At 47.3% G+C, this 12,730-nt stretch overlaps 1 protein-coding gene across 10 annotated transcripts in view; it reads right to left on the reverse strand.

Moving 5' to 3' along the window:
* Positions 1 to 944: 944 nt before the first annotated feature.
* dpy (fibrillin-like protein dumpy) overlaps positions 945 to 12,730 on the reverse strand; it is a 116,808-nt gene continuing 105,022 nt past the window's right edge. For 3 of the 10 annotated variants that reach the window (XM_070209081.1, XM_070209080.1, XM_032438280.2), the window contains 9 exons: positions 11,686 to 12,351; positions 10,696 to 11,622; positions 8,896 to 10,578; positions 8,414 to 8,614; positions 8,152 to 8,346; positions 7,098 to 8,093; positions 3,814 to 7,038; positions 3,319 to 3,744; positions 1,849 to 3,246 (listed from right to left, as the gene is read on the reverse strand). In XM_070209081.1, the coding sequence (XP_070065182.1) occupies positions 3,005 to 3,246; positions 3,319 to 3,744; positions 3,814 to 7,038; positions 7,098 to 8,093; positions 8,152 to 8,346; positions 8,414 to 8,614; positions 8,896 to 10,578; positions 10,696 to 11,622; positions 11,686 to 12,351 (8,561 nt within the window). In that variant the 3' untranslated portion in view covers positions 1,849 to 3,004. Of the gene's footprint in view, positions 3,247 to 3,318; positions 3,745 to 3,813; positions 7,039 to 7,097; positions 8,094 to 8,151; positions 8,347 to 8,413; positions 8,615 to 8,895; positions 10,579 to 10,695; positions 11,623 to 11,685; positions 12,352 to 12,730 lie in introns of all 10 variants that reach the window. The other 7 variants (XM_032438286.2, XM_032438289.2, XM_070209082.1 and 4 more) reach the window with 4 other exon arrangements.

Raw genomic sequence — 12,730 nt, forward strand, 5'->3', positions numbered from 1 at the left:
TGTCGTGAACACATATATGATATATGATATAGTAAATAGAAGTTGATAAGATATAGCTCATGTGTGTACGGATCGTATATTAATATATTTTGACCAGGCCGTTTTTCATTCAAGAACATTTTGACCAAGATATCTTCACAAACAAAAAAGGTTTCGTTTCAGAAAATAATTAAAGAGCGCTTCAGTTATTCAATAAATTGGTCTAATTCGATATATTCCTACAGGTAGTCTGTAGGGCTGAAAGAATGTTCAAGCAATCCTAACTTCTACAATTTTAGTTTTTCATAATATTTTAAAGTTCAAAGACAGAGTTAAGCATTCTGAACTTTTTAAAGCTTCGCTTAAGCTAGTATATTCTAACTTCCTGTCTGTTTCCTTATATATTTGATTTTCACATACATAATAAACATAACCTTTAACCATGGTGTATAGGGCATTGCAAGAGAACCCGAAATCAAATGAAGCTCTAACTGCTTTCATTTTACTACAATTTTTGAGCTGTTTATGTGAAGTATTCCTTTTTTTCGTGATGATTGCATTTTTGATTACTTAGCGGGGCAGACGCTGCGATAAGCTGATTGATAATGACTACGGGGAATAGATTTGCAGCGGCGTATGTCAAGGTAAACGGGCAATAAATGAGACATTTTTTATTTGATCTTCAAACAGAATATAAATTTCAGATTGTTAATCAGGCCACCTGGTTCAATTTAAAATTGGATTTCGAGTTTTTATGGATATTAATGTACACTGACTGTCGTTAGGTTTTGCCAGATTTGAACATAAGCAAGAATAAATACCAAGAGCAGCGTCCTCACTTTTAAATGCATTATTGCTGATTCATTTGATTTGATTCGTAGATAGATGCTGTAATCTGGTCCGCTTCGCGATATCAAATTTCAATATTTTTTTTTTACATTTTCTTTATTTATATTCATTTAATTTTTATTAGTTTACAATAAGCGATTAAAATTATATGTTTTTTCTTGTTTCGATTTAAATACAATTTATTATAATTACAATTTAACTATTGTTTTCTTTTTACAATTCTTTTTTTCCTTTATCAATATTTGCTGCCAGTGCAAAAAGTTTTGTCAACTTAATTCTAGTTGTTTGCGGGATACTTGTTAAGCTAAGCGGTTTTATAAAGAAAAAATAAAAGTTTTTAATGTAATTTGTGAGCAAAATAGTGTTCAAGTTGAAATATATTGATTTTTTTTTTTTTTTTTGTAATTGAAATCAGAAAATAATTTTATTTCTGGCATGTTACTATTGCTGGACAGAAGTGCCTGATTGTTTAGAAACCTATACACAAAAATGCGCTATTAAAAATACCGTCGATTTTTTGCCTGTATTGTATTATTTACAAGTGGTCTCTTACTGTGGGTGTGTGTGTAAGTTGTGCGAGTTCTAATGGTATTTCCACTGTAAAAAAGTGATTTCACGTTCGGCTTAAAGTAGTGACTATACATTTTGTTTATGTTTAATAATATTAATTTAAAACTTCATTTTAGATAATTTAAATATAGCGGCGTGCATCTCGCATCCCCCCAAGCGACAGTTGCGCGCTGTAAACAGGCGCCAGAAACAAAAAATTCGCTGCATAATTTCAGGCGCGTTAACAGCTGCGTTCTGTGCTTGGATGGATGCGCAGGTCAGAAAACACGCCGATTCGTTGCCTTTTTAAAGTAGTTGCTATACTTTTCGCGTTATTAGTTATTTAGTGGAAGTATTTCATTTGCATTTAAAACAATCACAACAATTTAATATTAATTGACTAAAAAACTACAAAAATAATTGGTTAATCATAGTAGTATGTAGTAGAGTTAAAGTTATAGTCATAGTTCAAATCCTCCATTAGTCGGCGTTGCATTTAAAATTAAAACAAACCTTAAATATCTCTCCTATGCATTAATCTTTTGTGCGCTTTTGACGCCTCCGTGGCAGTTTCTATTTTGTTTTTCATATACTCATTTTTTTTTTTTTTTTTTTTTGAAGCAGCCTGAACTATGCCCAAGTTCATTTGTTTTTTTTTTGTGGTCTGTCTGTGTGTGTGAATGTGTTGAACTTGTTTGTTTCAATATAATCCGTGAAAGACAATCGTTGACATATTGTCCTGTGATTATATTGTTTTTTGGCTGTGGAAATTTACTGCTCCATTTTTAGCTTAAGAACTGTTAGGGAGTATTTTTTGTTTTGTTTTCGGGTGCATTGTTCGTTTAGTGTAGTGGAAAATTAAGGCAGTTTTCAATTTTAAAGGCGAGCTCAATTCCTAAATTACACAGGAAGTAGTAGTGTGTGTGTGTTTGTGTTTACGTGTGTATTTGTGCTATAATACAAAGTGTTGTTGCTACTACCCACACCCTAAATATTTATAGGAAGTCTTTAGCTATATATATATATATATATATGTGTGTGTATATGTATGTATATAACAAAATATCAATATGTAATTATAATCGACTAATGAAGAAGTTGTCGTTAGAGGACGAGAATTCGTTTGTAGCTGCTCTTTTAATCTAAATCTTCTCTCTGTATTGATCTGTTATTTCACTTTTGGCAGTTTCGGTTCTAAAATTCTGTTTAAATGAAAAAAAAAATTACTATTGTCGTGCAACTACGCAAAATTCTCATATTAGTAAGGAAAAAATACTAAAATGTTAATACAAAATAATAAAATTATTTTCTTAAGTTATTCAATTAATTTCCGCAATGCCTTTTGTGGCATTTATCTTATTGTCGTGTTTTTTTTTTACAATTCATTTAAGGCTTCGTTTTTCGTCAACGTTTCATAAACGCCAACGAATATATTTTCTGCTCACAACTTTACTTTTGTTTTTCTTTCATATCATTGCATTTTTTGCGCGAAATTTAATTTCGTTTCTACCTTTTTGCACGTGCTTTTCAAATATTCATCTTTTCTGTTTTTACATACTATTATTATAGCTAGGTGTTTTTGTTTTGTTTTGTCTATGGTTGTTTTGTTATTAGTTTACTTTACGGTTCAGGAGATATAGTCCGGCGTTGGTTCGGGTGCAGCGTCTGCATTGGCGAACAGTGGATTAGGGAACTCTGGTGGATGTGGCAATGGCGCCAATGTTTTGGGCCTTCTTCTGTAGGCCATGAGCCAACAGGAGACCGCCACGGCGACGGCGACAAGTGCAAGCAGTGCCGTGATAACCAGAGCTATAATCAAGCCCACCATTGAGACACAAATATCCTCCACACGCTGGGCTGCCGGTTTGACTGAATTTGAATAAAGAAATATCATATTAGAAATTGGGCCTTCTGACTGTGTGACTGGGTAGGGGTACTCACTGTTGGCATCATTCAGGCCTGAACCGCTGCGTTTCTCGAATGTCAATATGGCATTGGAAGAGATAGTTATCTCCTCACGCAACTGACCCTCGACCCCTGTACTTGTGGCAATGGCTGTCGTATCGCTAGAGTTGTCCGCAATGGAGCGACGTCTACGTCCAAAGGCATTATAGCCACCACAGTTGACTGGCTGACATTTTCCAAAGCATACGCGTATGTTACACTGGAAACGTATGTTGTCACTGGAGGGGAACTTAAAGGCATTGAAGCTAGCCAGCAGACTGTTGGTATCCGGATTGTACTCCCAGTTGCCAAAGATGCTTGTGTCTGTGGCACAGCCATTCTCATCAGTTACAAGATATTCGTTTTGCACATTATCCTCCATGGTCTTGGCTATGCAAGAGCGCGCGAAGCCGCCATAAATAGCTAATGAAGAGAATGTAGAAGAATTAAGAATTAGGTTCTAGTTTGCGGTCATAACTTTACGCTACTTACTGGCTGGCTCAACGTCCACTTGCAGACGTAGATTGTCACCAATCTCGGCGGAGTTGATCTCCTCTCCCTCATTGGTAATGATTCGCATTTGACAGATGGGCGGTGGTCCAGTATTGGCAATTGTTCCGGCAGTTGTTAGCATGGACACGTTAAAGCCTAGGGTCACATTCTTCTCGCCAGTCTGGTAGACGCACTTGATGTTGTAGGCCTGTGCCTTATAGGTAACTAGCTTAGGATGCTTCTGTATGACCAGCACAAAACTGGCAACATCCTTTACGGCTTGCATGCCGCAGCTACCAAAGTGGACGCGGAAGATTTCGGTGCGTGGCACCGTCTCGCCAGCCAAATTGACAACGCGGCGGCACTCCTCATCTTTGCTGTGTCCCTTTACATATAACACCCCATTGAAGCCCGGCTCGGTGATATGAATCTCAACTTGAACACCATCAGCTAAGCAACTGACAACCATGTCAGGTCGGGGGAAGTCGGTACGGAAATTGGTGTGATTGCAATGCAGCTCCGGATTACCTGTATAGCCGGTGATGCACTGGCACTGGGCCCGATGATTCACCGCATTGCAGAAGGCATTGACACCACACGTTTTAGTTAAGCAGGGATCCTCGCAGGTCTTTGATTCTGGATTACAGTAGCGATTATCCGCGCACTGTTCATTACTCACACACTCAGGTTGCTCCACGGGCTGGCACTCACCCAGAGGTGTCAGGCGATAGCCCAGCTCAATTGGACAAGTGCAGCTACCACGCTCATCTATTACCATGCCACGTTCCAAAGCGCATACACAGTGGCCGCTTTCGTCGATGCGATAGCCCTGCTCCACCAGGCATGGTGTGCAGTACTCATATATGTCAAGGGCGCTACCCGGCGGGCATACGCACTGACCATCGACATCGCGCACAAATCCTTTCTCGATGACGCAGAGCGAGCGCTTATCGCACTGCACAGCTGCATTTCCAGTATAGCCCTCGAGGCATTCGCAGATCATGGTGCGCACGGGTAGTGTGTCTAGGACTCGGCATTCGGCATTTACTCCACAGGGTTGTGTAGAATTGCAAGGATTCACACACTCGCCGCGCAGACAGGCGCGTTGAGTTGGGCAATCGGCATCGCTGATGCAGATGGGCACCACTCGTTCTTGTTCGCAGCCGCTGCGACCAGGCACAGTTCCTGGCGGGCAGGCGCATTGAGGCTTATGTTGATAGACCTTGCAAAGCTCATCGTTGGCGCAAATGGCCGTAGTCTCGCAAGGATTTGCGCATTTGCCATTGACACAAGCATTATCTGAAGGACATTCATCGTCGTTGCGACAGCCAAGCGGTGTGCAGCCTAAACGTGCGTTTCCGCCATGTCCAGGGGCACATTCACAAACGGCTCGATGATTAATAGCTAGGCATTCGGCATTGGGTCCACAGATCTCGCCCTGGCAGGCAGGCACGCAAAGCTGGTTACGGCAGGCATGTGTGGCCGGACATTCTGAATTAATGGTGCATTCGATCTTAGCGCACTCGAATTCGGGATTGCCCTCGTAGCCCTGGCGACAGGTACAAACTGGCTTGTGGTCCTTAATACGACACTCAGCATTCAGACCACAGTTGCACGGATCTCGGCAAATACCGTTTACGCAAGACTTATCAGCGGCACAGTCGGTATCTGAGATGCAACCGCCCACCTTGACAATGCTAGTGGTAGGCTTGCAGCTGCCGCTGCCACTGCTGATATAACCATCGGGACAAATGCAGATCATGGTGCGCACAGGAGCCGTTGGTGTCACCTGGCACTGGGCAGGTCTTTGACAGGGCTCCAATACTAAGCAGGGGTCGACGCATTGCTCGTTAATGCAGGCCAGGCGCGCTGGGCAGTCCGTATCCAGTTTGCAAACGGGCTGTGGTTGTGGGCGACAGTCCACATACGGATTACCCAAGAAGTTCGACGGACAGCGGCACACGGCCATATGATTTTGTGGGCGACACTCAGCGCGCGGCGCACAGACATTGTGATACACGCATGGATTAACGCATTGCTCATTCTGGCAAGTCTTATCCGTGGGGCAGTCGTTGTTACTACTACAACCAATGACGCGGCAGCGCTCGTATGGATTGCCGCGATAGCCGCTAAGGCAGCGGCACTGGGCGCGACTGGACTGTACATAGCACTCGGCGTTGGGGCCGCACGGATCGTTGAGTAGACAAGGATTGATACAATTGCCATTGATGCAAGCCTTTCCAGAGTCGCATTCGCCGTCGACACGACAACCAATGGAGCGGCAGGCGGCATAAGGATTGCCCTCGAAGCCATCCTGGCAGCTGCACACGGCGCGATGTTGTTGAACATGACAAATAGCGTTGGTACCGCAGTTGCAAGGATTGCGGCATTGACGATTCACACAGGCCTCCTGTTCGTTACAATCCAAATCGCTTTCGCAGCCGGGAGGACTCTGCAACACAAGCTGGCGACACTCACCGCTGGCATCCGGCACTTGTGACTCAGGGCACTCACAAACCATTGTGCGCACAGGCACGCTGTCCAGCACGCTGCAGTGGGCGCTGCGTGCACAGGGTGAAAGTTCGGTGCATGGGTTCTTGCATTTAGCATCGATGCAGGCCAATCCGCTGGGGCAGTCACCATCGTCGCGGCAGACTGGTTCAATTGGTCGGCGTTCGCAGAAGGCATATGGATTGCCTAATGGCATTTGCTCTGGGCAGCGACAGTCGGCGCGATGATTAAGCGCCTGACAGATAGCATTTTGAGCGCAAGGGCTCTGAGCGCAAGGATTCACACACTGGTTAGCAACGCAGGCCAAGTTGGAGGCGCAATCGTGATCGGAGTGACATTCTAGGCGTACACAACGCACAAATGGATCACCCTCGAGGCCGGCGGGACAACGGCAGCTAGCGCGATGATTACGGCCATAACATTCCGCGTTCAGAGCACAAGGATCGGAAACGAGACATGGATTGATACACTCACGATTAACGCACTGCTTATCGCCCAAACACTCATCGTCCGACTGACAGCCAATAGGTACGCAGCCGAACTGCGCATTGCCTGAATAGCCGGGCTTGCAGTAGCAGATTGGATGATGGTTCTTCACAGTGCACTCGGCATTGGGTCCGCAATTGCATGGATTAATGCACTGTGCATTGATACACGCCTCCGAAATAGGGCAGTCGGAATTCGACTTGCAGCCTACCGTGATGACATCCGAAGCTGCAATTAATTGAGAATTAAAAGTTTGTTTAAGGTAATAGACTGCTGCATCGACTTACGTGGCAGACACCGTACGCGTGCATCACCAGTATAGCCAGGCGGGCAACGGCAGACGGCAGCCCGATTTTGTACATGACAGTAGGCGCCCAGACCGCAGGCATCCGCCGCGCAAGGATTCACACAACGTTCGTTTTGGCAGTTCTTATCACGAGGACAGTCATCGTTGCGTGTACACTCGGCGCCCGGAATTTTAGGGATGGCAATGTCTGTTGTGTAGCATTCGATGCGTGGATTACCTTGGTAACCAGCCGGACAACTACATTGCGCGTAATGGTCACGCGCGTTACATTGTGCGTTAACGCCGCACCGTTCCAGGCGACAGGCATCCAGGCAACTGCCATGCAAACATACCTCGGAGCTAGCGCACTCTGCATTATGCTGACAGCCGCCGGGGACTATGACAGGTTGGATAGGTACACAGTTGCCAGAGTTATCGGAGACAGTGTCGCTGGGACACTTGCAGATCATGGTGCGCAGTGGCAGTGTGTCTAGGACTGCACAGCTTTGCTGTGGATTGCAGACATGTGGTGTGGCGCATGGATTTTCGCAGCGCTGATTAATGCATGCCAATTTCGATGGGCAGTCGGCGTCCTGGGTACACTGCGGCTGTGGATCACGTTTGGGCTCCTGGCACAGCACGAAGGGATTGCCTTGGTAGCCTGCACGGCACTCGCATTGTGGCTGATGACGACGTCCCACACAAAGGGCATTCACAGCGCAGGTGTCCTGCTCGCAAACTGGACGGCAAACGCGATTTAGGCGATCGCAGGCCTCATTATCGGCACAATCCTCGTTGTACTGACAATGTCCAGTAATGCAAGCGATGAAGGGACTGCCCTGCGTGCCGGCGGGACAGCGGCAGACAGCCTGGTGATTCTGTGGTAGGCATTCGGCACCGCTGCCGCAACGCACCTGACCATGAGTACACGGATTGACACAGTTTTCATTAAGGCAAGCCTTATCATAGGGACAATCAGCATTGATCTTGCACTCCGCTGAAAATATTTAGACACGATTAGACAGGCTCACTAAGTATAGCTCGACAGTATTTACGTTTGAAACATTGAACTTGGGGATCACCACCCCATCCAGGGGGACAGTAGCAGATAGGTCGCGAATTTTGCACGCGACACTCGGCATTGCCAGCGCAAGGATTGGCCTCGGCACAAGGATCCTGGCAGCGTTTATTGATGCATGCCGTTGTGGGCGTACATTCCGAGTCGTGGGCGCAACCAGCTGTAATTTGTGCTGTAAGAAATGAGTAAAAAAACTGGCTTATAACAGAGCTATGTGGGATAACGTGAAAGTGACATACGTGGTTGATAGCAGTTGGTGAATGGATCTCCTTGGGTACCCTGTGGACAGCTGCAGATGGCGCGATGCTGTTGCGCTAAGCATTGAGCGGTGCGCGCACAGGGTGATGCATCCAGGCAAGGATTGACACAGTTGCCAGCGCGGCAGGCCTCTGTATTTTGGCATTGATCATGTGATACGCATCCTTGGTCATGTGTCGGTTCTAAATGAAATTAAAGCGATAAATTAAATATGAGTTGAATTAAATTGAACATGACGATTTATCGTGAGAGTGCTATAGTTTCAAAAAGGTTTTAGAGTGCATATACAATATACGGTGTAAAAGAATAATTTGTGCAACTCTGTAAACGGATAAAAGGAGGGAGCATATTGAACATAATATGTATATTTAACTTTTTACAACTTGGCTGCAATGAAATAAGCAAACTCAACATAAAGCAAACAAAGGTACAATCCTAAATGGAATTTTTTATTGTTACCCACCTTTGCGACATCCAATATCAGCATCACCAACGTAACCAGGCTCACATCGACAGATCATAGTACGCAAAGGCAGTGTATCGACAACCTCACAGATGGCATTGGCGCCACATGGATGGGTCACATCGCAAGGGTTCTTGCATTCTCCATTGAAGCATGCCAATTTGCTGGGGCATTCTGCATCCATAGTGCAGCCTTCAGGCTTGACGGGCAGCAATTCACAACTTACTGCTGGATTGCCGCTATAGCCGGCCGGGCATCGGCACTGGGCGCGATGGTTTTCTACACGGCACTGAGCGCCAATACCGCAATTGCAGGGATCTTCACAGCGCTCGTTGCGGCACGCCAAACGGAAGGTGCACTCGTCATCGCTTCGACACTCGGGTCGCTCGCAGCGCAGTAGGGGATTGCCGCGGTAGCCATCGGGGCAGTGGCAGCGGGCACGATGATTGAAGTCGGTGCGACAGATGGCTCCGGTGCCGCACTGGGTAAATGTGCACGGGTCCACACACTGCTCATTAATGCATGCCTCGGTTGGCGCGCACTCACTATCGGAGCGACAGCCTAGAAGGTAACAGTGTTGCAGGGCGTTGCCAGTGTAGCCTTCATTGCACACGCAGAGCGGACGATGAAGCTGCACATGGCAGCGTGCTTGCTGTGCGCACAGATTTGATTGCTCGCAGGGATTACGGCAGACCTGATTGATACATGCTTTGTCGTTGCTGCATTCGCCATCACTGGTGCATTCTGGCCTTGGTGGATCCAGTTGAGGCACTTGGCGCACGCACTGCGCGTACGGTGAGCCATAGAAATCTGGAGGACAACTGCACACGGACTTGTGATTAATAACACGACAAATAGCGTTGAGGCCACAGGCGTGCAGACATGGGTCATGACATTTCTGACTGACGCAAGCGCGATCCCGGGAGCAGTCTTCGTTAGTAACACACTCCGGATAGCTGCATGTGGCAGCGCCATTTTGTACGCGGCAGATACCATTGCTGCGACAGGGTGATGGTTGGCAGGGATCGACATCGACGGTACGTGGCGCTTCGCATTGCACGAACGGATTACCAACCATGTTGTCAGGACAAGAGCAAATGGGACTGTGATTGATTGTCTGGCAGACGGCGCCGTAGCCGCAAACTCCTGCACAGGCGTCAACGCACTTGTTGTTCACACACGCACGATCCTTGGCACAGTCTGAGCTGAGTGTGCACTCTGGTCGACAGCCCTGACCCAATGGATTGCCAAAGAAGCCGGGCAGACATTCGCAGACAGCCTGATCCCGCTGCACACGACACACTGAGTTGAGGCCACAGGGCGATGGATAGCATGGATCCGAGGGCGGCAGGGGTGTCACCTGTCGCGTGCATTGCATAAAGGCATTACCCGTGTAACCTTCCGGGCATGAACAGATGGGTATATGGTTGTTGACATTGCATAGCGCATCTTGGCCGCAGGTACCCGGGCAGGGATTGGCACACTTGTTGCGTATGCATGCGCGATTGGCTGGGCACTCAGAGTTGCCAACGCATTCGGGACGGCAGCCTTCATAAGGATTGCCAATATACTCCTGAATGCACTCGCAGACAAAGCTTTCGCCACGCAAACGGCACTCGGTGTTACTGCCACACGGTGATGGATTGCAGGGATTCTTTGGTGTAGGCAATGGTTTCGGCAAAGCTGTAAATGAATATGTAAGATTAAGATTATATAGAGTTGTTGTGGTGGTTGGGGGAGAAAGGTTGCCCTGCCTATATACAATATGCAAACTTGTTGGGTTGGCCGATTGGTTCTTACTTTGGGGCACTTGCTGGCAGAGTCGGAACGGATCACCCGTCATGCCCGCTGGACAATGACAGTTGGGTGTGTGCAGGGTAACTTGGCACTGCGCATTTTGGCCACAGCTACCGGGGCATGGATCGCGACACTTCTGACCGATACAGGCTAAATTATTTGCACACTCATCATTGTAGGAACACTCAGGTCGGCAGTTGGGCGGCTTTCCCTGGAATTCATCCAGGCAACTACAACGCGCCTGACCATTATCGTTGTGGCACTGCGCATTTGATCCACATGGCGAAGGGTAGCATGGATCGCGGGCTGTTTCCGGTTTGCGCTCCACAACGATGGGATTGCACAGGCTGTACGCGTTGCCTGTGTAGCCAGCGATGCACTCGCAGTGGGCACGATGCTGCACAGCCTGACAAACAGCGTTGAGGCCGCATTGTCCAGGGCAGGGATCCACACACTTGTTATTGATGCACGCGTGTTGTTGGGAACAGTCTGAGCTGGTGTAGCACTCTAAACGGCAGTTGGGCGGCTGACCCAAATATCCAGTGATGCAGGAACAAATCGCATTTCCATTGCGCTCAATACACTGTGCATTGGATCCACATGGCGATGGTTGACACGGATTAATTGGGGGCTCGTCGCGCACAGCCGTGCAGGCAACAAATGCGTTGCCTGTCATGCGCTCAGGACAGCGACACATGGCAATGTGATTAATCGCATCGCAAAGAGCGTTCTGGGCACAAGTTCCGGGACAGGGATCAATGCATTTGTTGCGTACACAAGCGCGATTTCTTGGACACTCGGAGTTTAGCACGCATTCCGGACGACATCCAATGTAGGGATCGCCCTGATATTCCGGCAGGCATGAGCATTGGCCACTGCGGCACTGCGCATTGCTTCCACATGGTGAGGGATTGCAGGGATCGGCAGGCGCTGTGAAATAGTTGGGGTCAGGGTTAGGAGAACGCAACACCTTATGTAATAGAGGGGGCATACTCGGTGGTGTTGGTGGCGGTGTGGGCGGCAACAGCCGACAGCTGCTAAATGGATCGCCAGTGTAGCCAGCGGGGCAAGAACAACTAGGCGTATGGTTGATTACATTACATTGTGCTGCAAAGCCGCAGGCACCTGGACAAGGATCGCGACATTTCTCATTGATACACGCCAAACTGCTGCCGCACTCTGCATTAATGGTGCACTCAGGCCGGCAGTTGGGTGCTGCACCAACAAAGTTGGGCAGGCAACTGCAACTGGCGCCGCCATTTACTTCACGACACTGGGAATTGGGTCCACATGGTGACGGCACACACGGCATGGCTGGCTGCGTAGGTGGCTCTGCCTGTTTGGGTGGTAGCGGCAAGCAGCGGATAAAGGCGTCGCCTGTGTAACCAGATTGGCAGGAGCAAAGCGGACTATGGTTGCGCACATGACATTGGGCATTGACACCACATGTGCCTGGGCAGGGATCTTGACACTTCTGATTGATGCAGGCTTTATCCGCGCTACATTCGGCACTGATAACACACTCGGGACGACAGGCGGGCGGAGTACCTATAAACTGTGGCAGGCAACTGCAAATTGCCTGACCCTGCGATTCTCGGCACTGTGAATTGGCGCCGCACGGTGATGGCTCACAGGGATTTACATAAACAGGGGGCGTGGCTAAACGGAGTGAAAATTAAGATTAGTTTCTGTACATATTTGGGGGTAATAGCGAAGCAAAGCGTATTCTAAAAGCACAAAGCAATTCAAAAGCGTTTTTAATTAGTTCAAGCAGTCGTATGCGTTTACGTGTTGGATAATGGGGTGGTTAGCTATAGTTTATTACTGACATATGGTTGCAACTCCTGGATAAGTTTGGTACCGCAATAGTTATAAAGGACAACTCGAGAGAAGAACACGGAAGAACACCAGATCTTTGATTGCAATATTGAATAATGAAATGGTTATAGAGTCGATTCGTAATAAGGTAGGAGAAAAGAAAACCAGTCGTAAATTTCTTGATGGTCAAAGAGCAATATCAGAAACATCTGGAGCTTAT

Source organism: Drosophila virilis, chromosome 4 (assembly GCF_030788295.1).
Source record: "Drosophila virilis strain 15010-1051.87 chromosome 4, Dvir_AGI_RSII-ME, whole genome shotgun sequence".
NCBI classification, from domain to species: domain Eukaryota; kingdom Metazoa; phylum Arthropoda; class Insecta; order Diptera; family Drosophilidae; genus Drosophila; species Drosophila virilis.